The sequence below is a fragment of the Malania oleifera genome, chromosome 11, assembly GCF_029873635.1.
Source record: "Malania oleifera isolate guangnan ecotype guangnan chromosome 11, ASM2987363v1, whole genome shotgun sequence".
Taxonomy (NCBI): domain Eukaryota; kingdom Viridiplantae; phylum Streptophyta; class Magnoliopsida; order Santalales; family Ximeniaceae; genus Malania; species Malania oleifera.
In genome coordinates, this window is record NC_080427.1 from 36229665 (window position 1) to 36250146 (window position 20482).

The following is a 20482-nucleotide window of genomic DNA, read 5'->3' on the forward strand; positions in this document are numbered from 1 at the left end:
GAAAAACTGGGCTGGAGGCAATACGAATAGCAACTCGATTATCACACATCAACTCCATAGGCTGAGAATATGGAAAACATTGTTCTTTCATCATGTTCTTCAACCAAACAAGTTCAAATGTAGTGTGTGCCACGACCCTATACTCTGACTCGGCACTCAACCTGGCCACCACAATTTGTTCCTTACTTTTCCAAAACACCAAATTACCACCGACAAAGATACAACACCCGGTTGTAGACCTTCAATCGGAAAGTGACCCAACCCAATTTGCATCTATATATCCCTGAATATGAGTGTGATCATGATCCATATATAAAAGACCTCACACTAATGTACCTTTGAGATATCTTAAAATGCGAATTGCTACATCCTAGTGACTTGCTCTCGGGAAATCGAGAAACTAACTCACAACACTTCTTATGAAGGATATATCTGATTGAGTGACTATGAGATAATTCTACTTTCCAACAAGTCATCGGTACCAACCAATGTTAAGCAACAATCACCCATATCTGGCACAAATTTACTATTGCGATCCATGGGTGTATCACAAGGTTTGGATCCTCATAGCCCCGTCTCATCTAAAAGATCAAGAATGATGCGAACTCCAATCGACACGCGTTGAGACCCAACAATCAATATTGGAATACTTGTCAAATGATGCGAACCTCAACCAATTTGCATTGAAACCCAACAATCAATATTGGAATACTTGCCCAAGAAAGCTAAAATTCATATTTTTGGATAGAAAAGCCCGGCCCAACGTTTATAAATGAAACACAAACCGAAGGTACAAAGTTACAAGTCTTGACCCAATGATTATAATTGAATCACGAACCAAACGTATAAAGTTGAACGCCGCAAGGAAGAATCCTTGATAAGCTCACAAGTTCTTTAACGAACAAGTAGAGGAAACTGAAAACTCTTTATGGAGAAAACTTTATTGATGTTCTCCCTTTGTTGTTCCATGTCATCCTCTTTGACTTGGGCAGTTAAAGCACACCTCGCCACAAGTGACTCACCCTCCACCGGATACTCCACATAATCATCACAAGCATCCTCAGGTAGTGGCATTTGGTCATCGTCGCTCTCGCTTTCGGTTTCCACCTCTCCATCAACACATGCGATCATGGTCCTCTTATTTGGACATTGTGAAGCTATGTGACCTACTCCCAAACAACGAAAACACTTAATATCACGATTACGAGTTTGGGGTTTGGTTTTACCTTTGCTGACATTGGGAACTTCATCTCTCCTTTTTGGTGGTTCAATTTTGGACTTCAAAATAGCCCCTTCGTCTTTCCTCCAATTTGATCTCCATGAAGTAGAGGAGCCCGGATTTTGAAATAATTGAGTTCCTTTCCTTTTAGGATGTCATTCCACCTTTATTGCCATGTGCACCATGTCATCCAACTCCACATAGTGTTGCAACTCCATCACGTTGGCAATGTCAAAGTTCAGCCCATTCAAAAACCTTGCCATGGTAGCTTCTCTATCCTCCTCTACATTAGCTCGAATCATGGTCATCTCCATCTCCTTGTAGTAGTCATCCACGCTCTTATAGCCTTGAGTAAGACTTTGTAATTTCTGATACAAGTCCCTATAGTAGGGCCTAGGGACAAACCGCCTCCAAGATGGCCTTCATTTCCTCCTGCGTCTCAATAGACCTTTCATGGTTTCTCCTCCTGTTCGTCACAAGTTGATCCCACCATATAATAGCATAATTAGTAAATTCAATGAATACAAGTTTTACCTTTTTCTCCTCGGAGTAGTTGTAGCACTCAAAAATCAACTTCACCTTCTTCTCCCATTCCAAGTCCGCTTCAGGATCACTTTTCCCTTGGAACGATGGTATCTTCATTTTGATGTTTCCTAGGTTTCTGTCAATCCCATCTCACCATCTCGAATCTCTTCGGAAATCTCTACCACGCCTTTCTCCCCTTGGCACGCACCTGCCCTCACCATTCAATAAAGCTTGATCCTCTCCCTCTTCGAACTCATCCTCGTGGTCGTTATCAGAATCATCCACGAGCGCACCCCTTTCTTGCCTTCTAGCATTAGGGACTCTTTGGGGACAACCCTCGCACCAAGTAGCAATAACACGTCTTGCCTATCCATCCGATCCCGAATCTCATTAAACGCCACGTTCATGCATTCAAATTGTTGTTGCATTGCCTGCAACATGAAGGACAACTCCTCCCTTCCTTCTTTGTTTGATGTGTCGCATCTGGAAGACATATTTTGAAACTATAGAAAAATGTTAAAAATAATACCTCACAACACTCCTTCACGTGTTTGCACTCAAATTATGTCACTCACACTCGTGTTTCACTCTTAAATTGGCTTTTTCCTTACATTAGTCTCACAACCTCTTGCCATTTTCACTCGTAGTTTCCCCTTTTCAGTTCTTCATTAAACTAATAAACTTGATCAAGAAAAACAACTTGTAGTATTTAAACCAATACCGAAGACAAGAAAATATTATAGAAACAACGAATCAAAGGAAGAGGACAAAAATCAAATTTTTTATTTTAGAGAACCGAAACCACAAAAGTCCCGATTCAAGAAAAAAATTAACTTTGATAAGTGCGGTGAATGATAGTATATGTTGCTTTAGTATCACCTTTTTTTTTTTCTTTTCTTTTCTTATCTGTTTTGCTTTCTTTTCTTTTCTTCTTTTTTTTCTGACTTTTTTTTTTTTTTCAACTTGGTGCACGTCACAAAGCAAGAACAAGGAATAATGAACACAAACGGAATAAGATAGGATGATAACAAGAAACAAAGATTAAAAGGATAGTAAACCAGATTTTAGAACCCAAGTTCTGATACCAAATGATGCGAACCCCAATCGACACACCCAACAATCTATATTGGAATAGTTGCCAAATGATGCAAACCTCAACACGACACACGCGTTGAGGTTTGCATCATTTGGCAACTATTCCAATATAGATTGTTGGGTCTCAAAGCGTGTCGATTGGGGTTCGCATCAAAGAACATACTTCCTTTGTGACAAGACAATCCCCATACGAGATCTTGATACCTATACCCAATAAGTACTTCAGTGGTCCAAGGTCCTTAGTTTGAAACTTAATAGCAAAAGCTTTAGGTCCTAGATGCCTCAATCATCATCACCAGTGATCACAATGTCATCCACATACACAATAAGCAAAATCCGGCCATATGGAGTATGTTGATAAAATACAAAGTGATCTACTACACACCAACGGAGGCTAAACTCAAGTACTACAACACTAAAATGGTCAAACCATGCTCTTGGAGATTGTTTCAAACCATATAACAATTTCTTAAGCCGACATACTGATTCTGACTCCCCCTGAGCAAAAAACCTAGGTGGTTGCTCCATATATACCTCCTCATGAAGATCACCATGTAGGAAAGTATTCTTCACATCTAACTGATGTAAAGGCCAATGACAAGTGGTGGCTAAAGAAAAGAACAAACTTACTAAGGCAAGTTTAGCGACTAAAGAAAATGTGTCAGAATAATCCAAACCATAAACCTGAGTCTAGCCCTTAGCAATAAGACGAGCCTTCAAACGAGCCACAAAACCATTAGGATTGACTTTCACATTGTACACCTAGCAACAACCAACTACAAACTTGTCAGGACTCAGGACACAGAGGTACCAAATCCCAAGTATCATTATCACATAGTGCACGCATCTCTTCAACCATTGTTGCCTCCACCCATAATGGGATAGGGCTTCAGAAATAGATTTTGAAAAAGCAACAAAAGACAAAGTACTAACAAAAAGAAATTAGAGGATGACAAAAAATCATAACAAACAAAATTAGAGATCGGATCTTCGGTACAAGTGTGTTTACCTTTTCAAACAGCTATAGGAAGATCAACAACATGGGAAATAAGTTCATCTAATGAGGGAACTAGAGGCACGGTAGTAGAAGTTGGAGGAGGCACTTCACCCTCAAGTTGCTGTATGTATACCTGCAAATTGGGATGATCCAAGCTATGAATAGGACTCAAAATGGATGAAGATGTAGGAGGATTGGGCCCAAAATATATGTTTGGATCTAAGAGGCAATACAGAGGAAGGGACTCATCAAGGTCAACAAAACTCAAGGAATTAGAGTAGTATGGTGTAGACTTAGGAAAGGTAACATTAGCAGAGACATAATTGATGTAAAGTAGCACTATAACATCGATATCCATTTTAACAATAGGAATAGCCCAGAAAAATACAATTGATAGCACGAGGATCCAACTTATCCATTCCAAGAGTTAACTGATGGACGAAGGACACACAACCAAATATACGAGGAGGAAGGGAGAACAAAGGAACCATAGGGAAGATAACAGAATATGGGATTTTAACACCAAGGATAGCGGATGACATTTTATTGATGAGGGAGCAAGCTGTGAGCAAAGCATCACTCCAAAACTTTGGGGATATTCATTTGATACAATAGGGTACGAATGACTTCAAGAATATGTCTGTTTTTATGCTCTGCAGCTCCATTTTTATTTTTATTTTTTTAGTGTGGGCACAAAAGGACTAATTGATCATACCAGAGTTAGTCATATAGGTACTAAATTGGGTATTGAAGTACTCCTTAGCATTACCCCAACGAAATATTTTGACAATCATATCAAATTGAGTCTTTATTTGGGAACAAAAGGCACAAAAGATATCAAACAATTCGGACCAACCCTTCATTCAATATAACCAAGTCAACCTAGAGTAGTCATCAACAAATGTAACAAAGTACCAAAACCCCAACCTTGATTTGACATGAGTAGGACCCCAAATATAGGGATGGACTAGCATGAAAGGACTAATCAACTGTTTGTCTACCCTGGAAGCAAATGGAACACAATGATGTTTTCCTAATTGACAATACTCACACTCAAGACTAGACACATGACTCAATATAGGCACTAGCTTTTCAACTTATCCAAGGATGGATGACCAAGGCAACAATGGATTTGAAGTTGTGTAGCTGCAACTGTGCAGGCAATGGGTGGAGAAGACGACTCAAAGCAGTAAAGTCCACAAGCTTCGCCCTGTGTCAAATGTCTTTCTCGTGTTCAGATCCTAAATAACCACAAAAGCAGGAAAGAATGTGACAAAACAATTTAGTGACTTTGTAAGCTTACTAACTAACATGAGATTGAAAGGAGATTTAGGTATGTATAAAAGAGAAGAAAGAGAGATGGAAGGAGTAGGATTTACTATTCCCATCTCCTTAACAGCAATAGTGAACCCATCAGCAAAGGTAACTTGAAGTAAATTTTTAGGATACTAGATGTCAGAAAAGAAGTTGGTTGGACCTTTTAAATGGTCAGTGGCCAACAAAATCAATAACCCAAGGACTAGTGGGAAAGATACCAGATGACGTACGACTATAGGATTACCATTCTAGGCAAAAGATGCAATGTGGTAAGATTCTTGTTAAGACAATTGATATTGCAGAAACCTTGAATAGTCCTCCTTTCATATAGTCATAGTACATGATTCACTCAAACAAGTAACTACCAAGGGAACCATACTTTTAGGATTTGCAAACTCCATCCCAACATTCACAAACTCGGATCAATGATCACAAGATTAATTGCTGGAACAATCACAAACAAGGTGACCCACCATGAACAAGTCACGAATAAATTATTACACGGCTGTCAGAGCACCAAGAAACTCAGATGCAGCCCCAAGAAAGCAACACACAGCACTAGAACAATTGGAGAAGTGAACAACCGAAACTACCATGGACAAATCACCAACAAACTTATATAACACTGCCACAGCCTCACAAAAAACTGCCATTGAGCGCTACCACTGCTCCAAGAGAGTCACCAATGACTGTTACTAACACCGAACATCAACTAACAAATTACCATGAGTGCAGGGTCACAACAAAGATTGGATCATTGAGCAAAACACATGCCCAACAGTTTGATATTTTGGTATATGGAAGGAATTACAACATTGAATCAAAAAACACAGCAAATCCCACTGTTTCAGACCCAATAAACTCAATAACCATTGATAAACAGCTTCATGAAGTATCAAAGTCCACAGGGTGAGTCAGGTGACTATGGTGTTGTTTTTGCAAAGTCTATGGTCGATTTGGTCTTCTTGAACTGACAGTGTTGCCCAGAAAATATCCAGCGACTGGTCGGACTTTCGGCTGCTGCTGGCTGTTTTTTAGGGCTATAGTGTTGCTGGAAATTCTTCTATGATGGTAGACATACAGTGGATTTTGGGTTTTAGGAAAAATGACTAAATAACCATTTACAATTACAACACAATAGTTGGGAATAGAAGGTTAGGATAATTCTGGGATTTATAACAACATGATCTTAGAATACATAGTTCATAAACGAAGGTTAGAAATATACCAAAAATGTAAAATAAAATTACTGCAAAAGATGAAGGAAGTAAGAAGCTGATGAAGTCCCATATGTATGTAGAAACCCAATATGATAATGTAGATACCTGCAAAGCAATGAACGATCAAAAAGTGATTTACAAGGGGAAAAAAAAACAAAACAAAACAAAAAAACCAAAAATATTATAAAGAACAATCATACCCCACTTATTAATTGTTGTTGCTTAGCTTTTACTTCACGTTCCTGCATCACATAAAATATTTGTTTGTCTTTAATATCACTATCACATCAGGATTCTATCACTACAACATACAAATTACAAAGAAATGCAAAATTTCACTTTCAGCATCATAAGCTATACAAAGACTCAGCCCAGTGACTACTGGTGATGAAATTCACTAAGAGCTTGCAATTCCCACAACAAAACACATGAGACAGTGATTGCAAATTGGAAAAAAATCCACATGGAAGAACGATCACAAAATCTCATGAAACAATTTACCACAAGCAAAGAGTGAACTACTTCAGTACTCACAAGGTTGAGCAATCAATTAAATATTGTTATAGCTCATTCAGGGATCCAAATAAGAGAGCTTATTTTTGGAGAAAAGAAGGAGAGGACTGTGGAGATAATTGGTAAGCCAGTATCGAAACCTGAGCCACAACCAGTTGTATTAGCAACACGGCTTGAGGACATCAGGGATGTGCTAAAATTGACATCCAATCCAAAGAATCCATGAAGGAACTTGAAGAGATGTTAAATGAGGAGAGCAAGCCACCCCAGGAAGCATTATACAAAGATATGAGTGAGACTATGCATGTATAATCTATCATATTTCTTTTAGTGTTCTCAATGACTTTGCCCAGTTGCATTCCTATCTATTTTTTAGATATGGGAACCATATCATTCATATAAAAGCTTGCTTGATTCTTCCATTATTCATCCTTCAAACCTTCCAAATTCAAGAATAATTTTCCCCAAGGGAAATGATGAAGATTGTCCAAAGATAATGTACGAGCAAGATTAAAGCACTTGAATTTTTTTTTAGATCTGGGTAATCCCATAAGTTTATCATTTTCCAAGATTTTACACATTTTTGCAGCATTATCATTCTATTATTTTACTAGGTAAAAAACTCATATCTTTGGATTTATTTATTAGGGAAGTACTATCATAGTTTTATAACGTTTATTATTTATTTATTTGACAACAACGAAATGTACTAAGATAGAAGGAAAAAAGGAACTAAAAACTGAAAGAGGACAGGAGGACCTAGAAACAAATTCAAATGAACAAAGAAACAAATTCAAATGAACAAAGAAAGCAAACCTAACAAATAATTATATGAGAAGACTCATTTTTAAACCCTCCCATCATAGTAAATTGAACACTTTTTGCTACTCATGCTGACCTTTTCTCACCCTACTCTTACCCAACATTCAATCGAACGTTTCGACCCCAAGTTTCAGACAAACACAAGCCAATTTTGTCCGTAAGTTGTTGAGCATAGTCTTAAATTTCCATGAAATTGTCGAAATTTCCGTCGAAATTTCCGATTTCCGTCACCCTCAAAATCGAAATGGTAGTCGATTTCCATCTTGCATAATTTCCGCCGAAATCTCAACAAATCATCCAAAATTTATTGAAACCTTGAAATTTTAGCGAAATTTGTCGAAATTTTAACTATGCAATGAAATTTTGTCGAAATTCAAATGAGAGATTCAAGAGTGAAGTGAAATTTCTCTTTTAATTTATTTTATTGAAACAAAAGGTTATCACAAGTGCTTTTGAAATTATATGAAAAAATAAACTTATAGTAATATTTTATTTAACCATTCATGTCTAAATTATCAATATTTGTATAATAAATAATTTTTAATTGATTTATGAATTTCTTTTGCATTAACTGAATATGTTTAATGTACATTATCTTACAAGCATGTTTGATGCACATACTATTTTACAACTTTTCCACTTCATACAAAACATAGATGTATTTAATTTGTAATATATTAGTCTTAAAACTTATATTATTATGTTTGTTAACCATTTCTAAAGTTTTACAAATAATTTCATGCTTTACTACTAGTTTCCGTTATTTTTTCAAATTGAAATCGAAATTGACATCGAAATCGAAATTTCCGTCAAAATTTCCGTACTTTTGGAGCTTCGAAATTTGAGTCGAAATCGAAATTTAAGACCTTGTTGTTGAGCTTCAAAATCCTTTTCAAGAGTCAGCACCAAAGGAGAGACAAGGATAGGCAACGCCATCCCCAATCTGATCACTGGGAGCTCTTTACCCATACTATTATGAGTACTATCCTCAAAAATAGGAACACCCTCCAAACCTTCAAGCAGAGTTGCCGACACATGAGAAATATCATTGGTCAAATGGGGGCAATCTGGAACTTACCCATCTTGCATACGAAACTCATCCACTAAACCTTGATCAAAATCAAACTCATTAAAAGACTCATTTTCCTTTAGACTACCTTCCTTGTTAATCTTCTCATCTGATTCTCCCTTGAGAACATTTGAAGTTCCTCAATGCAAAAACCAAGGCCTTAAATTTACTTGGTTGGTTGTGCTTAACAAAATTAATACTAATAACTTGCAGCAGATTAGGAGACCTTTGAAGGCTCTCTCTCCAGATGTTTGCATGCTATGTTATAGGAATTCCAAAACAGCCACTCACCTCTTTTTGCATTATGATTTTGCATGCAGGATTTAGAATAAATTGTTTAGTGTTGTGGTAGAGAGCTGAGTTTGCTGTTATGCAGTGAAAGATTTGTCAATCACTTCTTTTGCAGGCTTTGGAAGAAAGGGCAGCTCTATGGAAGTGTAGTAAGTACGCAGTTTTATGGGGTCTTTAGGTTGGAACATAATGCAAGGTTTTTTTTCCTGGGAAGAAGTTGAACTCTATTTGGTGTGGGAAACAATTCAATCCTTGACTTGGTGAATCAGGTTTGGAATTTTTAGAGAAGCTAGCATTCAGGATTTAAATAGGGATTGGAGGAATTGGTTGGATTGATTTCTGTTTTTTGATGTTTTAGTTTTTCTCTTGTTTGTTCCACAGTTTTATAGGAGATGCCTTTTCTCCCCCTTGTAAATTCTCCTCCTATTAATAAATCTCTTTTGCTATCAAAAAAAAAAATCAATCTCAACTAAAATTCCGAAGCTCCAAAAGTACAGAAATTTCAATGGAAATTTGATTCCAATGTCAATTTCAATTTTGGTTTCAACTTGAAAAAAACGATGGAAATTAGCAGTAAAGCATGGAAGTTCTTTTATGAAACTTTAGAAATGGTAAATTCACATAATAGTGTAAGTTTTAGGGCTAATATGTTACAAATTAAATACATTTGTGCTGTGTATGAGGTGCATCAGTTGTAATATAATGTGTACTAAACATATTCATAACAAAGTACGTGTATTAAACATATTCAATTAATATAAGTGAAATTCATAAATCAATTAAATATTATGTATTATACAAATAAAGATAAATTAGACATGAATAGTTAAATAAATTATTGTTGTAAGTTTAATTTTCCAAATAATTTCAAAAGCCCTAGTAATAATTTTTTGTTTCAATAAAAAAATTAAGATAAATTAAGATTGTGTCCAAATCTCACATTTGAATTCCAAGGAAATTACATTTTGTATTTAAAAATTTCAAGGTTTCGATAAATTTTGGAAGATTTGTTGAAATTTCAACAGAAATTATGCAAGATAGGAATTGACTGCCATTTCGATTTTGAGGGTGATGGAAAGCGGAAACTTTGCCTAAATTTTCACAAATTTCATGGAAATTTAAAACCATGGCGAAAATTACCATCAATATTTCTTTTTTAAATTTTTAGTGACCCTCGCTATTAGAATTAAGTCAAATATCATGAGAAGAATACTCATTTCAAGCCCCGCCCGCACCACCACCCAATGAATAGCTTTAGTAGAGTCAGCCCAATCAGTTCTCTTTCCAGCATCCAGAGACATATAACCACAACTATTTCCCACAACAAATGTCCCTGTTTCTTGCTGCATCAACATTTGTTCCTTTAACCATCTCGTATACATGACTCATTATCAAGATTCTGACATGCTTGATACTTAAATTACCACAACCACCAACATCAAGAGAAGATTTTTGGATTCCTCCACAGCACGATTGCTTACCTCATCAGATTAGTAGAACAGAGTTTTCTAGCCAAAGCAGAAAAGTAACCAGATCTGACAGCCTTGGAAGGTTGCTGGTCCCCAAAGATTGCTCACCTCCCAAAGTTTGTAGAATTCCCTTTGGGGAGAGAACTGTGCCAGCTGTCAAGCAAAAAGCAGAAGCAACTAAGTCATGAAAGCTCTTCTTCCCACGTGCACAGCAGCCCTAATGCAAGAAATGATGACCCCTCCTGCTGTCGGATCTAATTTTTAGGCCTGCCCACTAATAATGTCCCCCTCCGTCCATAAATGGCTTACCCCACTATTTGTACCATAGTATGAAAAAAAAAAAAAATTATGGGCCTCATTAAAGGGTTTTGACAGTTGGCCCAAATTGAAATTAAAATATAATGTTGTAGAGTTAGAGATGGAGGGAAGAAGAGAAGGAAAGAAGAGGAGAAGAAAAGAGGAAGAGCAGATATTAGCCAGCAGTTTCCTGGATCATATATCCAAGTCTGCACTTTTATATATTAATAATCAAAAGACTGAAAGAAAAAAATACCCCCACTCACAAAATCTAATTACCAAAATAACATATTCTCTTCTAACATCCCTCATCAAGCTAGAGGTGTACAAATATCACCTAACCTTGGCTTGTTACAACCATTAGACAAGGCGAGCTTAAATAAAGGTTTGGGCAAAACATTGCCTAGCCACATATTTGACAAAAGGAGTCCTCATGAGTCACGACTTTCTTCAACATGGCATCCCTCACAAAATGGCGAACAACTTCAAAGTGCTTCTTTCTCTCATGCAAAACTAGATTGCTAGCAATATAAATGCAACTTAATTATCACAGGAGATATCTATTGGCTTCGTTACCAAGAATCTCATCTCCGATATAAAAGACTACAACCACATAAGTCACTCACAATATGAGCCATAACTCAGTATTCTACTTCAGCACTAGATCATGCTACAATAGTTGATTGTTTACTACATCAAATAACAAGATTACCCCCCCACAAATGTACAGTATCTAGTAGTAGATTTTTCATAATCGCCAAATCAAGCTCACTTCGCATTAGAGCAACCATGATCTCACACTTTCTATTACATTTAACTATCAAAATTGGAGAGCCTGAGGTATCGCAAAATCCTACAAAGATCCTAGTCATGGTCCTATGTTTCCACAAAATTATCAAAATTTCCATCAAAATTTCTGCTTTCCACCACCCTCGAAATTGAAATGGTAGTCAACTTCCATCTTATAGAATTTCTGTCATTCAAAATATTGAAATCTTGAATTTTGAGAGAAATTTGGCAAAATTTCAACTATAAAATAAAATTTCCTAGAAACTTAAATTTGAGAATCAAAACATAACTTGAAATTTCTCTCTTAATTTATCTTTTTTTTTTAATTGAAACTAAAGATTCTTGCATGACGGATATGAATGATAGCTTTCATACTTTTGAAATTGCATAGAAAATTAAAGTTAGATATTACCTAAAATAATTTATTTGGTCATTCATACCTGAATTATTGGTATTATTATAATAAATGATATTTAAAATTTCATAAAAATTCCATCCATTATTAGTAATTTCCATTATTTTTTAAAACCAAAATCAAATTTTACATCAGTATCGATTATTCCATCAAAATTTTCGCACTTTTGTAGCCTCAAAATTTCACTCGAAATCAAAATTTAAGACCCTAATCCCAGTGTGACTTTGGGATTTTCTATAAATTGACTCCCAACCCCTAAAACAAAAGATATCTTAGTTAGTAACAATCAAGTATCCAGTTGCCAACCAACTAAATATATTGACATTTGTCTTCAAAATCTGGCCCAACAATCCATGTATACTCACCTTTATCTACGTTAATAGAACAAATTATTTACCTGCAAGACCACAATCTCCATTATAAGTAGTTCAATGCTTGGATTCCATGTTGCTTCAAATTTGATAATTTATCAACTATAGTTTGCCAATGGCAAAACAGTTCAGTCATTTAACTAGACTTGCAACTACCTCTGAATGACCCTCTCACCAAAAATGGGTTAACACCATTCCTCCATTATGGGACTCCACCAACTCATTATCACATTTCCCCATTGTTTCTAGAATTTCTAAAATTTAGTCCCTTGTTTGCATAAAAGAAACATTTGGGCTTCCCTAATTTAATTCTTCATTGATTATTTGAATCTGAATTACAAAGAAACTGTTTATAATTTTGAAAGTTCACATTTTCTTTTAATCACTTAAGAATGAAGAATACTTGTTCCAATAGTACAAATCATAAGTTTAAGAGCTATGAGATTTCACATACGTTCCAATAGTACAAATCATAAGTTTAAGAGCTATTAGATTTCACATACCAACTAAAAGGGAGGACAATCTACTAAACCCAAGCAGCAATAGCTCTAGGAGATTTTAGGTAATGCAATAAAAAGTACCTTTGCAATAAAAACAGCAAATGATGCAGGAATAAAGGAGAAGGCAATATTAATGATAACTGCAGCAGAGAATGCGTCCAGATCCTACAAAATTCACAAGAAAATACAAAGTGAATTTTTATAAATTCTAAGGTAGCTCAATGAACCAGAAAGGCGCACAATTTATAGCTACAAAAAGGCGTTCCTGGGCCACAGGGGTCCCCGCTTTGCAGGGGTACGGGGAGGGTTATCACAATGTACCCAGCTTTACCTATGCTTTTTATGCAGAGAGGCCGTTTCCTTGGACTCAAACCAGTGACCAACAGGTCACAAAGGAGTAACCTTACCATTGATCCAAGGCCAGCCCTCAACAAATTATAGCTAAAATAATGGATTGAAAATATGAATAAAATTGCATCTGGCAATTAAACAGCAATCCAATAAACATACATGGAAAATATATAATCATATTAAAAAAATAAAACAATGACTTGCTAATTGTAGTAATTTTGCTATTCAGCACTAGACAGCATTTCACAAACCAGAACCTACACCAAAGTGCTGAATATACATGTATGAAAAACAAAGAAAGTGAAAAACATGAAGCAGAGATATTACTTGGCCACAAAAGCTTAAGCTATTAGGCAATGGATCATTAATGTGGAAGAGGCTAACATTTGGCTTTGTATAGCCCAGTTACGCACAAAAAGGCAAACAAACAGACAATAAAAGGGACCAACAAGGTTTGGCCTAAGACCTTCAGAGAACCAAAAAGTAAAGAACTCTACTACCATGTTAAGATACCGCTTTGCCCAAAAGCTTAAGCCATATGGAAATGGATAAACAATGAAGATCAGGCTAATAAGCTGTAGACATTTTCAAACAGTTGAAAGCAATGTAAAATAATATTAAGATGACAGGATATGATTTTATTACCATGATAATTTGACATCTTGTGATTCTTGTCTAATCTAATCTAGCTATTAAAATATCATTCTAGAACAAGTCTAAATCTAATCTGATCTTTAGCCTCATTAAAAATCTTTGAAGGATTCCAATCAACATACAAAGTTGTTATATGATGGTGTGATAGGTCTCAAAGAAAAAATTGAGCCGTAAGAGACTCAACACACGTCCCAATACAAATGCCTTTTGCTCTTTCATAAAATTGACAGTGGCCTTGCATATTTTATTTCGTGCTTGGGCCACCTTGGAAAAATACAGTAAAATGTCTACAACCTCTTTCCTTCCTTTTCCCTAAAGATCAAAATTGGAAAAAGCCTCAAATGATTGTTTGATCATTTGCCAACTATCCCTCACACAATTTCTTCCTAAAAGAAACAAGTAGAGTAGGTGACATCCCCTTTAAAAAATAAACAAATAAGAGTGGAGATGACTTACTAAAACTTCATATACTACTAAAACCAATATTGCATTGTGCTATATGTGCCAATTTATGCCCAAATTTGGTGAGGCATTGTCCACTTTGGCTCACTAGGCCTTATGATTTTGTCCCATAAAACGCCCCTCGCAAGGTTGAAGCCCAAAGCATCTTTACATGGCCAAAAATCTCCTTAATACACATCTAACGTGGGATCTTGACTACCTCCCCCGTCTCATCTATAACATCCTTGTTGCAGTGGTACACACCTTTACATAGGACCTACACTTCATCAAGATCCACCCACATGATAGTACCCCCAAGGTGGCTTTGATACCAAATATAACAATCTTGGCCCAACTCCATTAAGGTGTTGTCCAATTTTGGCCAATTGGGCTTCATGGTTTTGCCTCATAAAGGTGCCTCAGAAGGTTAAAGTCTTAGGGCCTATTTCTTTAAGGATCCAAAAACAAGTTTCCATATTGCTATGATTAAAACTAAAACAAGTAATTGCATCATGTATTTTTTTTATATTCAAAGATGTGTTTGATTATTTGTTTTTTGAAATTGTTTTTGGAAGTGAAAATAGTGGAATTGTAACCAATTAAGGTTGATTCAAGTGGGTTATATCCCATATCCTATGTTTTCATTATACTTGAAAAACTATATCTAAAAACATAGGAAACGCCTTGAAATCGATTCTTGAAAACCTATATTTTTTAAGGTGCCATTTGGAATTACTATCAAAAAGTATGAAAACAAAAACCAAAAAAAGAAAACTAAAAACCAGAAACAAAAACTAAAAACCAGCAACCTATTTGGTTAATATTTCTAATACAAAAAATAAAAAATAAAAACTTGATCAAACAAATGCTCATTTTTGTCCTGAATAAAATAAAAATTAAAAAAATATGATTAATTAAAATAATAAAAATAAAAAGTAATATATATTCTAAATATTATAATAAAAATAAAAATTATTATAATTATTTTACTTTATTATGATATTTTAAAAGTCACTTTACAAAAACAATATTATTGTATATGGCAATTGAAATATAGTAAAATATTTAGTAATGGCATTTATTATTTATTATTTTTCAAAATTTTATGGCCATTTTTTATTTGAATTATATTCTAAATTTACATAATAATTCTATTTTAATTTTAACTAAAAAGCATGAATAAAATGAATAATTTAATTCAAAATAGTTAATTTTGGTTACTATAATATTCTAGCAACAAGTTGTCAAAACAACTAAAAACCATAAAATCTCATTTTCAATTTTTTTGCAAACAGCAAAAAAACTTCAACAGAAAAAGAGAACTAGTAACATAAACAAAAGCGTTTTCATAATTTTTTTCTTCATTGTATAGAAATGAAAACAGAAAACCAAAAACAGCAACAATACTAAACAGATAAACAAACAATACATAACACCCATTACAGGGAATACAATAATTTTTTAAACAGCAAATAATAAACAAAGGCAACAAGACTAGAACCTAGGACCTCTTAGTAACCAACTCTAATACCATGTTAGAATGCACTTTACCTAAAAGCTTAAGCTATTAGGTTGTGGGCCAACAATGTATAGCAAGCTTTAACAAAAACGTTAAGTTCCACTAGGTAGAGTAGGTTACCAGAATCCTCTTCCCCCATTTTGCAGCGTCAAGGTAATATCCTATGAAAGTTCAAGCAATGTCAAATCCTTACTATCTCAACCCAAGTTATTTTAGGTCAACCACTCCCACCCCTATTGCCACTGATAACAACTAACTTATCACTCACCGCAGTTTGTGGAAAATGAACTTGCCTCAAATATAATGGATGTTACTTATTATAGTGGGATATTTGCAGTAACATTACCATGAAATTGACAAACTAAGATAGCAGTCACCATGCAACAGAAAATGATGACATAATGCCTAAATACAAGATAAATGCATATAAAAAAAAGAGGATGTTAACAAAATTTCAAAAAGGAAAATGTTCACTAGTTGGAAAAACATTAAGAAGGAGAAAGAGGGAAGAGAAGGTAAGGGAGGCAGTGGAGGAAGAATCTGTTGGCGGCCTTTGGGTTCATGAATCACATATATCATGTCATTTATATGGGGAAGACGTGAGATGCACAATGGTTATGGGCACATTTGTGCAGGCTGAAACCTCACTATCCTCCTAGTATCGAAGCCCATAGATTTGGTTTGTGATAATCAAGCTGGCAATTATATTTATAGCAATCCAGTGTTTCATGAGAAGAAAAAGAACATTGTAGTTGGCTCTTCTTTTGTGAGGAATGTTGTGAATTCTGTTTGTGAAATCTATGGATCAGTTAGGCAATATTTCAAGAAGGCTTTATTTAAACACGCCTTGACCAGTGGTTGTAACAGGGTTAGAAATATTTATCACCTCCAGCTTGAGGGGGAGTGTTAGAAGAGAATAGATGATTTTTCTTCAATTAGTAATAAACAGATTATTTTATTATGAAAAATTCTTTTTTGTGGGCAGTACCAGCTTGACAACATCTTAATTTATGTAAAGTTATAATTATAAATTTATTTGTATCATCACTTTTGAAGGTTCTAAACGCTCAAAGCCTTAAACAAAAAAAAATTTTGGGGAGGCATGGAAAACCAACAATATGAATGAGATTAAAGGCCATCATCTAGACTTGACTTCAAAGTTAACAGTTCCCCAAAACCATTTTCTAGCCACAATGAATGTCTTCATTCATTAAAAAAACATGCATTTTCCACATTCAAGATCTCCATAAATACTACAAATGGTCAAAAGAAAAAAAATGCATCTTGTGCAGTACCATCTAACAAAAGCTAAAGCAAATTGATGATTAAATTTCTTAATCTTAACTAACTTATATGAATGCACAACTAGTGTAGCACCACTGTTTTTGATATTTATATATCATCTACTTAAAAATAATGTGCTTAAGGAAAGGAGTTTTCCTTACAGAGTAAAATATTTCTATACATAACCAAACTATTATATAGTTTCAACCTGAGCCGATGGTACAACTATCCATGTTAAAATCCAGAAGGATATATTAATGAAAAATAGAACAGATCAGCATACATGTCGTTGCAAGTGCTGACTTTTGCTCATAGGCAGGGGGTGATTGCGAGCTATGATCGTCATATTTTCATTATGAGTAGCAAGCCTGAGAATTGCTGCATTCATTAAATTGATAAATGTCGGAGCAGCATGCGAACATGTACTATTGTGTAAAATGGTATAGCCTAAACTTCCATCATCATACTCGTTATCCATTACCACTGCTCCATACCTGCATAAGGGACACAGAAAACAAAGGGAACACTGAATAGAAGTTGTTGAACCCATTCATGATGATCAACTAAAGTTCCAGCCATTCTGCACAGGATTCAACACATTCACGAGAAAAATGTAAAAGCATGCTCATTATAAATAAGTTGACAGCTAAACTGAAGCATAAATATCTCGAAAATATTTCTATAATTACTGCAGGAACAGAAGCAATAGCGAGTAGCGACTACCTTTGGTGATAATTCAATGAATGCCACTTAAGTAAGTTAAGACCTAAGGAGCCACCAAAATGTCAACACACAGATACAAGCAGATTCCATTCCTCGAAATTATAACATACTTAAACAAAATATAAACCTTTAAAATCAGGCAATGACGACATGGAACAATACAGTAATCTCCAACGGCTTCAATATGATTGAACAGAACTCCTGAGGCAAAGGTCATAATTTACTCCCATAATGTTATTCCATGCAGAGTATATGGTCCAAAGAATATTAAAGACCTCGTCCATGCAAACAAGGGGGCCTCAAACAAAACATGTGCACTGCACAGAGACACACGTCTTGGAGTTCCATGGAAATTGTTTATAGAAGAGACTGTTTGGCGCATATAATCACAAAGTCCTGATTGCAGAATCAAGGTCTGAATCAATTAACATAACACTCTCCTGAGCTTTAGGGTTTAGTCACTAAATATAATATAGTGAGGGAGAGAGAGAGAGATGGAAATAAATGATTGATTGGAGTAATTGAATTAGGCCTATTCCCCTCCATATAATTATAAATTTAAAACTAATAATTAAACAAATCTAAAAGTCACACATTAACCCAATACTTTCAATACTTGTTCAGAAATAAACCCGTCAAGATATAACATTGAAATTTCCCCACAAGCAGGAGCATACATAGCCTCCACGCCCGAGATGACGCAAAGGCCATAGAACTGATTGCCCGGATGGTAAATGGTTTAGTGAAAACAACAGCAAATTGCTCTCTTCACTTGATATAGGTAGTCACCACTTTCTCAGACATGACTAAATCACGAATGAAAGGTCCACCATAAAGTATTTTCTCCTTTCATGGAAGATCATTATTTGAAGTAAGTATAGCAACTTGGTTGTCACAGCACATGGTCACAGGATCCCTTACCCAAACCTGCATCATAGATGATATATTGAACCCACCAGAGCTGACAACCAGCATGAGCCATGGTTCTGTACTCAGCTTCAGGGCTAGGTTTTGCAAACACATTATGCTTCTTACTCCTCAAAAGCCTCTTACTCATCAGAAGTTACAAGGTGTCCACCAATAACTACAATACCTTGGAATGTACATCCTATCACCCCCATTTCCAGCCCAATCTGCACCTGAATGGGCAACTATACCAACATGAGTTGCAACTTGTATTTTTTTTGTTCCCCTTTCCCAGGGAAGCTTTCTATACCTGAAGATCCAATATGTGGCTTCTAACATGCTTGTCCAAGAGCACACATGAACGGTTTACAACTTCAACTAAAAAAGGCTATATTTGACCAGATTATAACCACTCATCCACCAGCCTCCAATATCAACCAGGATCTATAGTAGTGCTAACTCAACCTCAACTCATACCAGTGTGCTCATGAAGATCAAATACATACTTCCTCTCAGACAACCTAATTGAATAGTTTCAATACAGAGAAAACTGCCCAAGATCTGGGTTTGAAAACTTGTACAAATACCTCTTGACATCAGAATGCCACCATAATTGCTTCCAAAAACAAATGATATCAATGACATGCCCTACCAAGATAATGACACCCTGAAAACCTGAAAACAATGACATACAAAAACAGAATGCCCTAAGCACAATCTCGCAGCATGATCTCTCAAAGCCAAAGGACATGACCACCTTGCTAAATTTCTTGAACCAATCATGAGGAAATGGTTTTAAACCAAAAATAGCATTTCCAAGCCTAGACATCTACCACATATATCTCCTCTTATGGGCCAGGGTGTACGAAATCATTCTTGACATCCAGTTGATACAAAGGCCAATCAAATTGTACAGCAACAGAATTCAACATCTAAAGCAAGTTTGGAAGTACAGGAGAAAGTAGTCGTTGTTCCACTCCAAAGCTTTGAGTGTCTCCTTTGGCCACAAAGATGTCCTTAAATCCTCTTAATAATACCGGCAGCGTGGTATTTCAGTGTAAACCCAATTTCCCATCAGTAACAATGGTTTTAAGTTTCAGTTGAACATTCGATTTTTTTCTTGGACGGGAGCAGGGGTGTGGTTTGAAAGAAAATAAAGATTAAATTTATTCAGCGAAAAATTTCATAAACTCCGCAATTAAAGGATTGGCCAAATATCCATACATAACACAGAAAAAATTCCTGGAATTTAAACTGAAAACTAAACAAAATGAGGAAATTTGGGGTTTTTATTTTATAAATTATTCACAATCAATAATTTTAGTATTTCCTAAAGTTTAATTAATTTCCATAATTTATTATCAATTCACAATGTTTCTTTAAACAGAAAAAAAAAAATTCTACCCAAAAATTGAAGTTTTTGTAGAAATTTACATAAATTGAGACCCTCAAAATTTCCATAAAATTAAAAAGTTAGTCCTTGGCAAGGTCCTAAATTTCGAGTTGAACTCAAATTGCTCCAAAAGTATGAAAATTTCGATTTAAATGCCAATTTGGATTTTGATTTGAAAAAATAATGAAAATCAGTTATAAAGCACTGAATTCTTCTATGAAGCTTAAGAAATGGTTAATAGACGTAATAATATAAGTTTTAGAACTACTATATTACAAGTTAAATACCTCTATGTTGTGTAA

General features: G+C 35.3%; 1 protein-coding gene across 1 annotated transcript in view; it reads right to left on the reverse strand.

Moving 5' to 3' along the window:
• The window catches only part of LOC131167326 (ABC transporter A family member 1), a 163840-nt gene that overhangs the window by 72544 nt on the left and 70814 nt on the right, over positions 1–20482 (reverse strand). The window contains exons 23-26 of the mRNA XM_058126095.1: positions 17442–17652; positions 12991–13074; positions 6574–6615; positions 6382–6478 (exon numbers count right to left, since the gene is read on the reverse strand). Coding sequence (XP_057982078.1) covers positions 6382–6478; positions 6574–6615; positions 12991–13074; positions 17442–17652 — 434 coding nt within the window. The remainder of the gene's footprint in view (positions 1–6381; positions 6479–6573; positions 6616–12990; positions 13075–17441; positions 17653–20482) is intronic.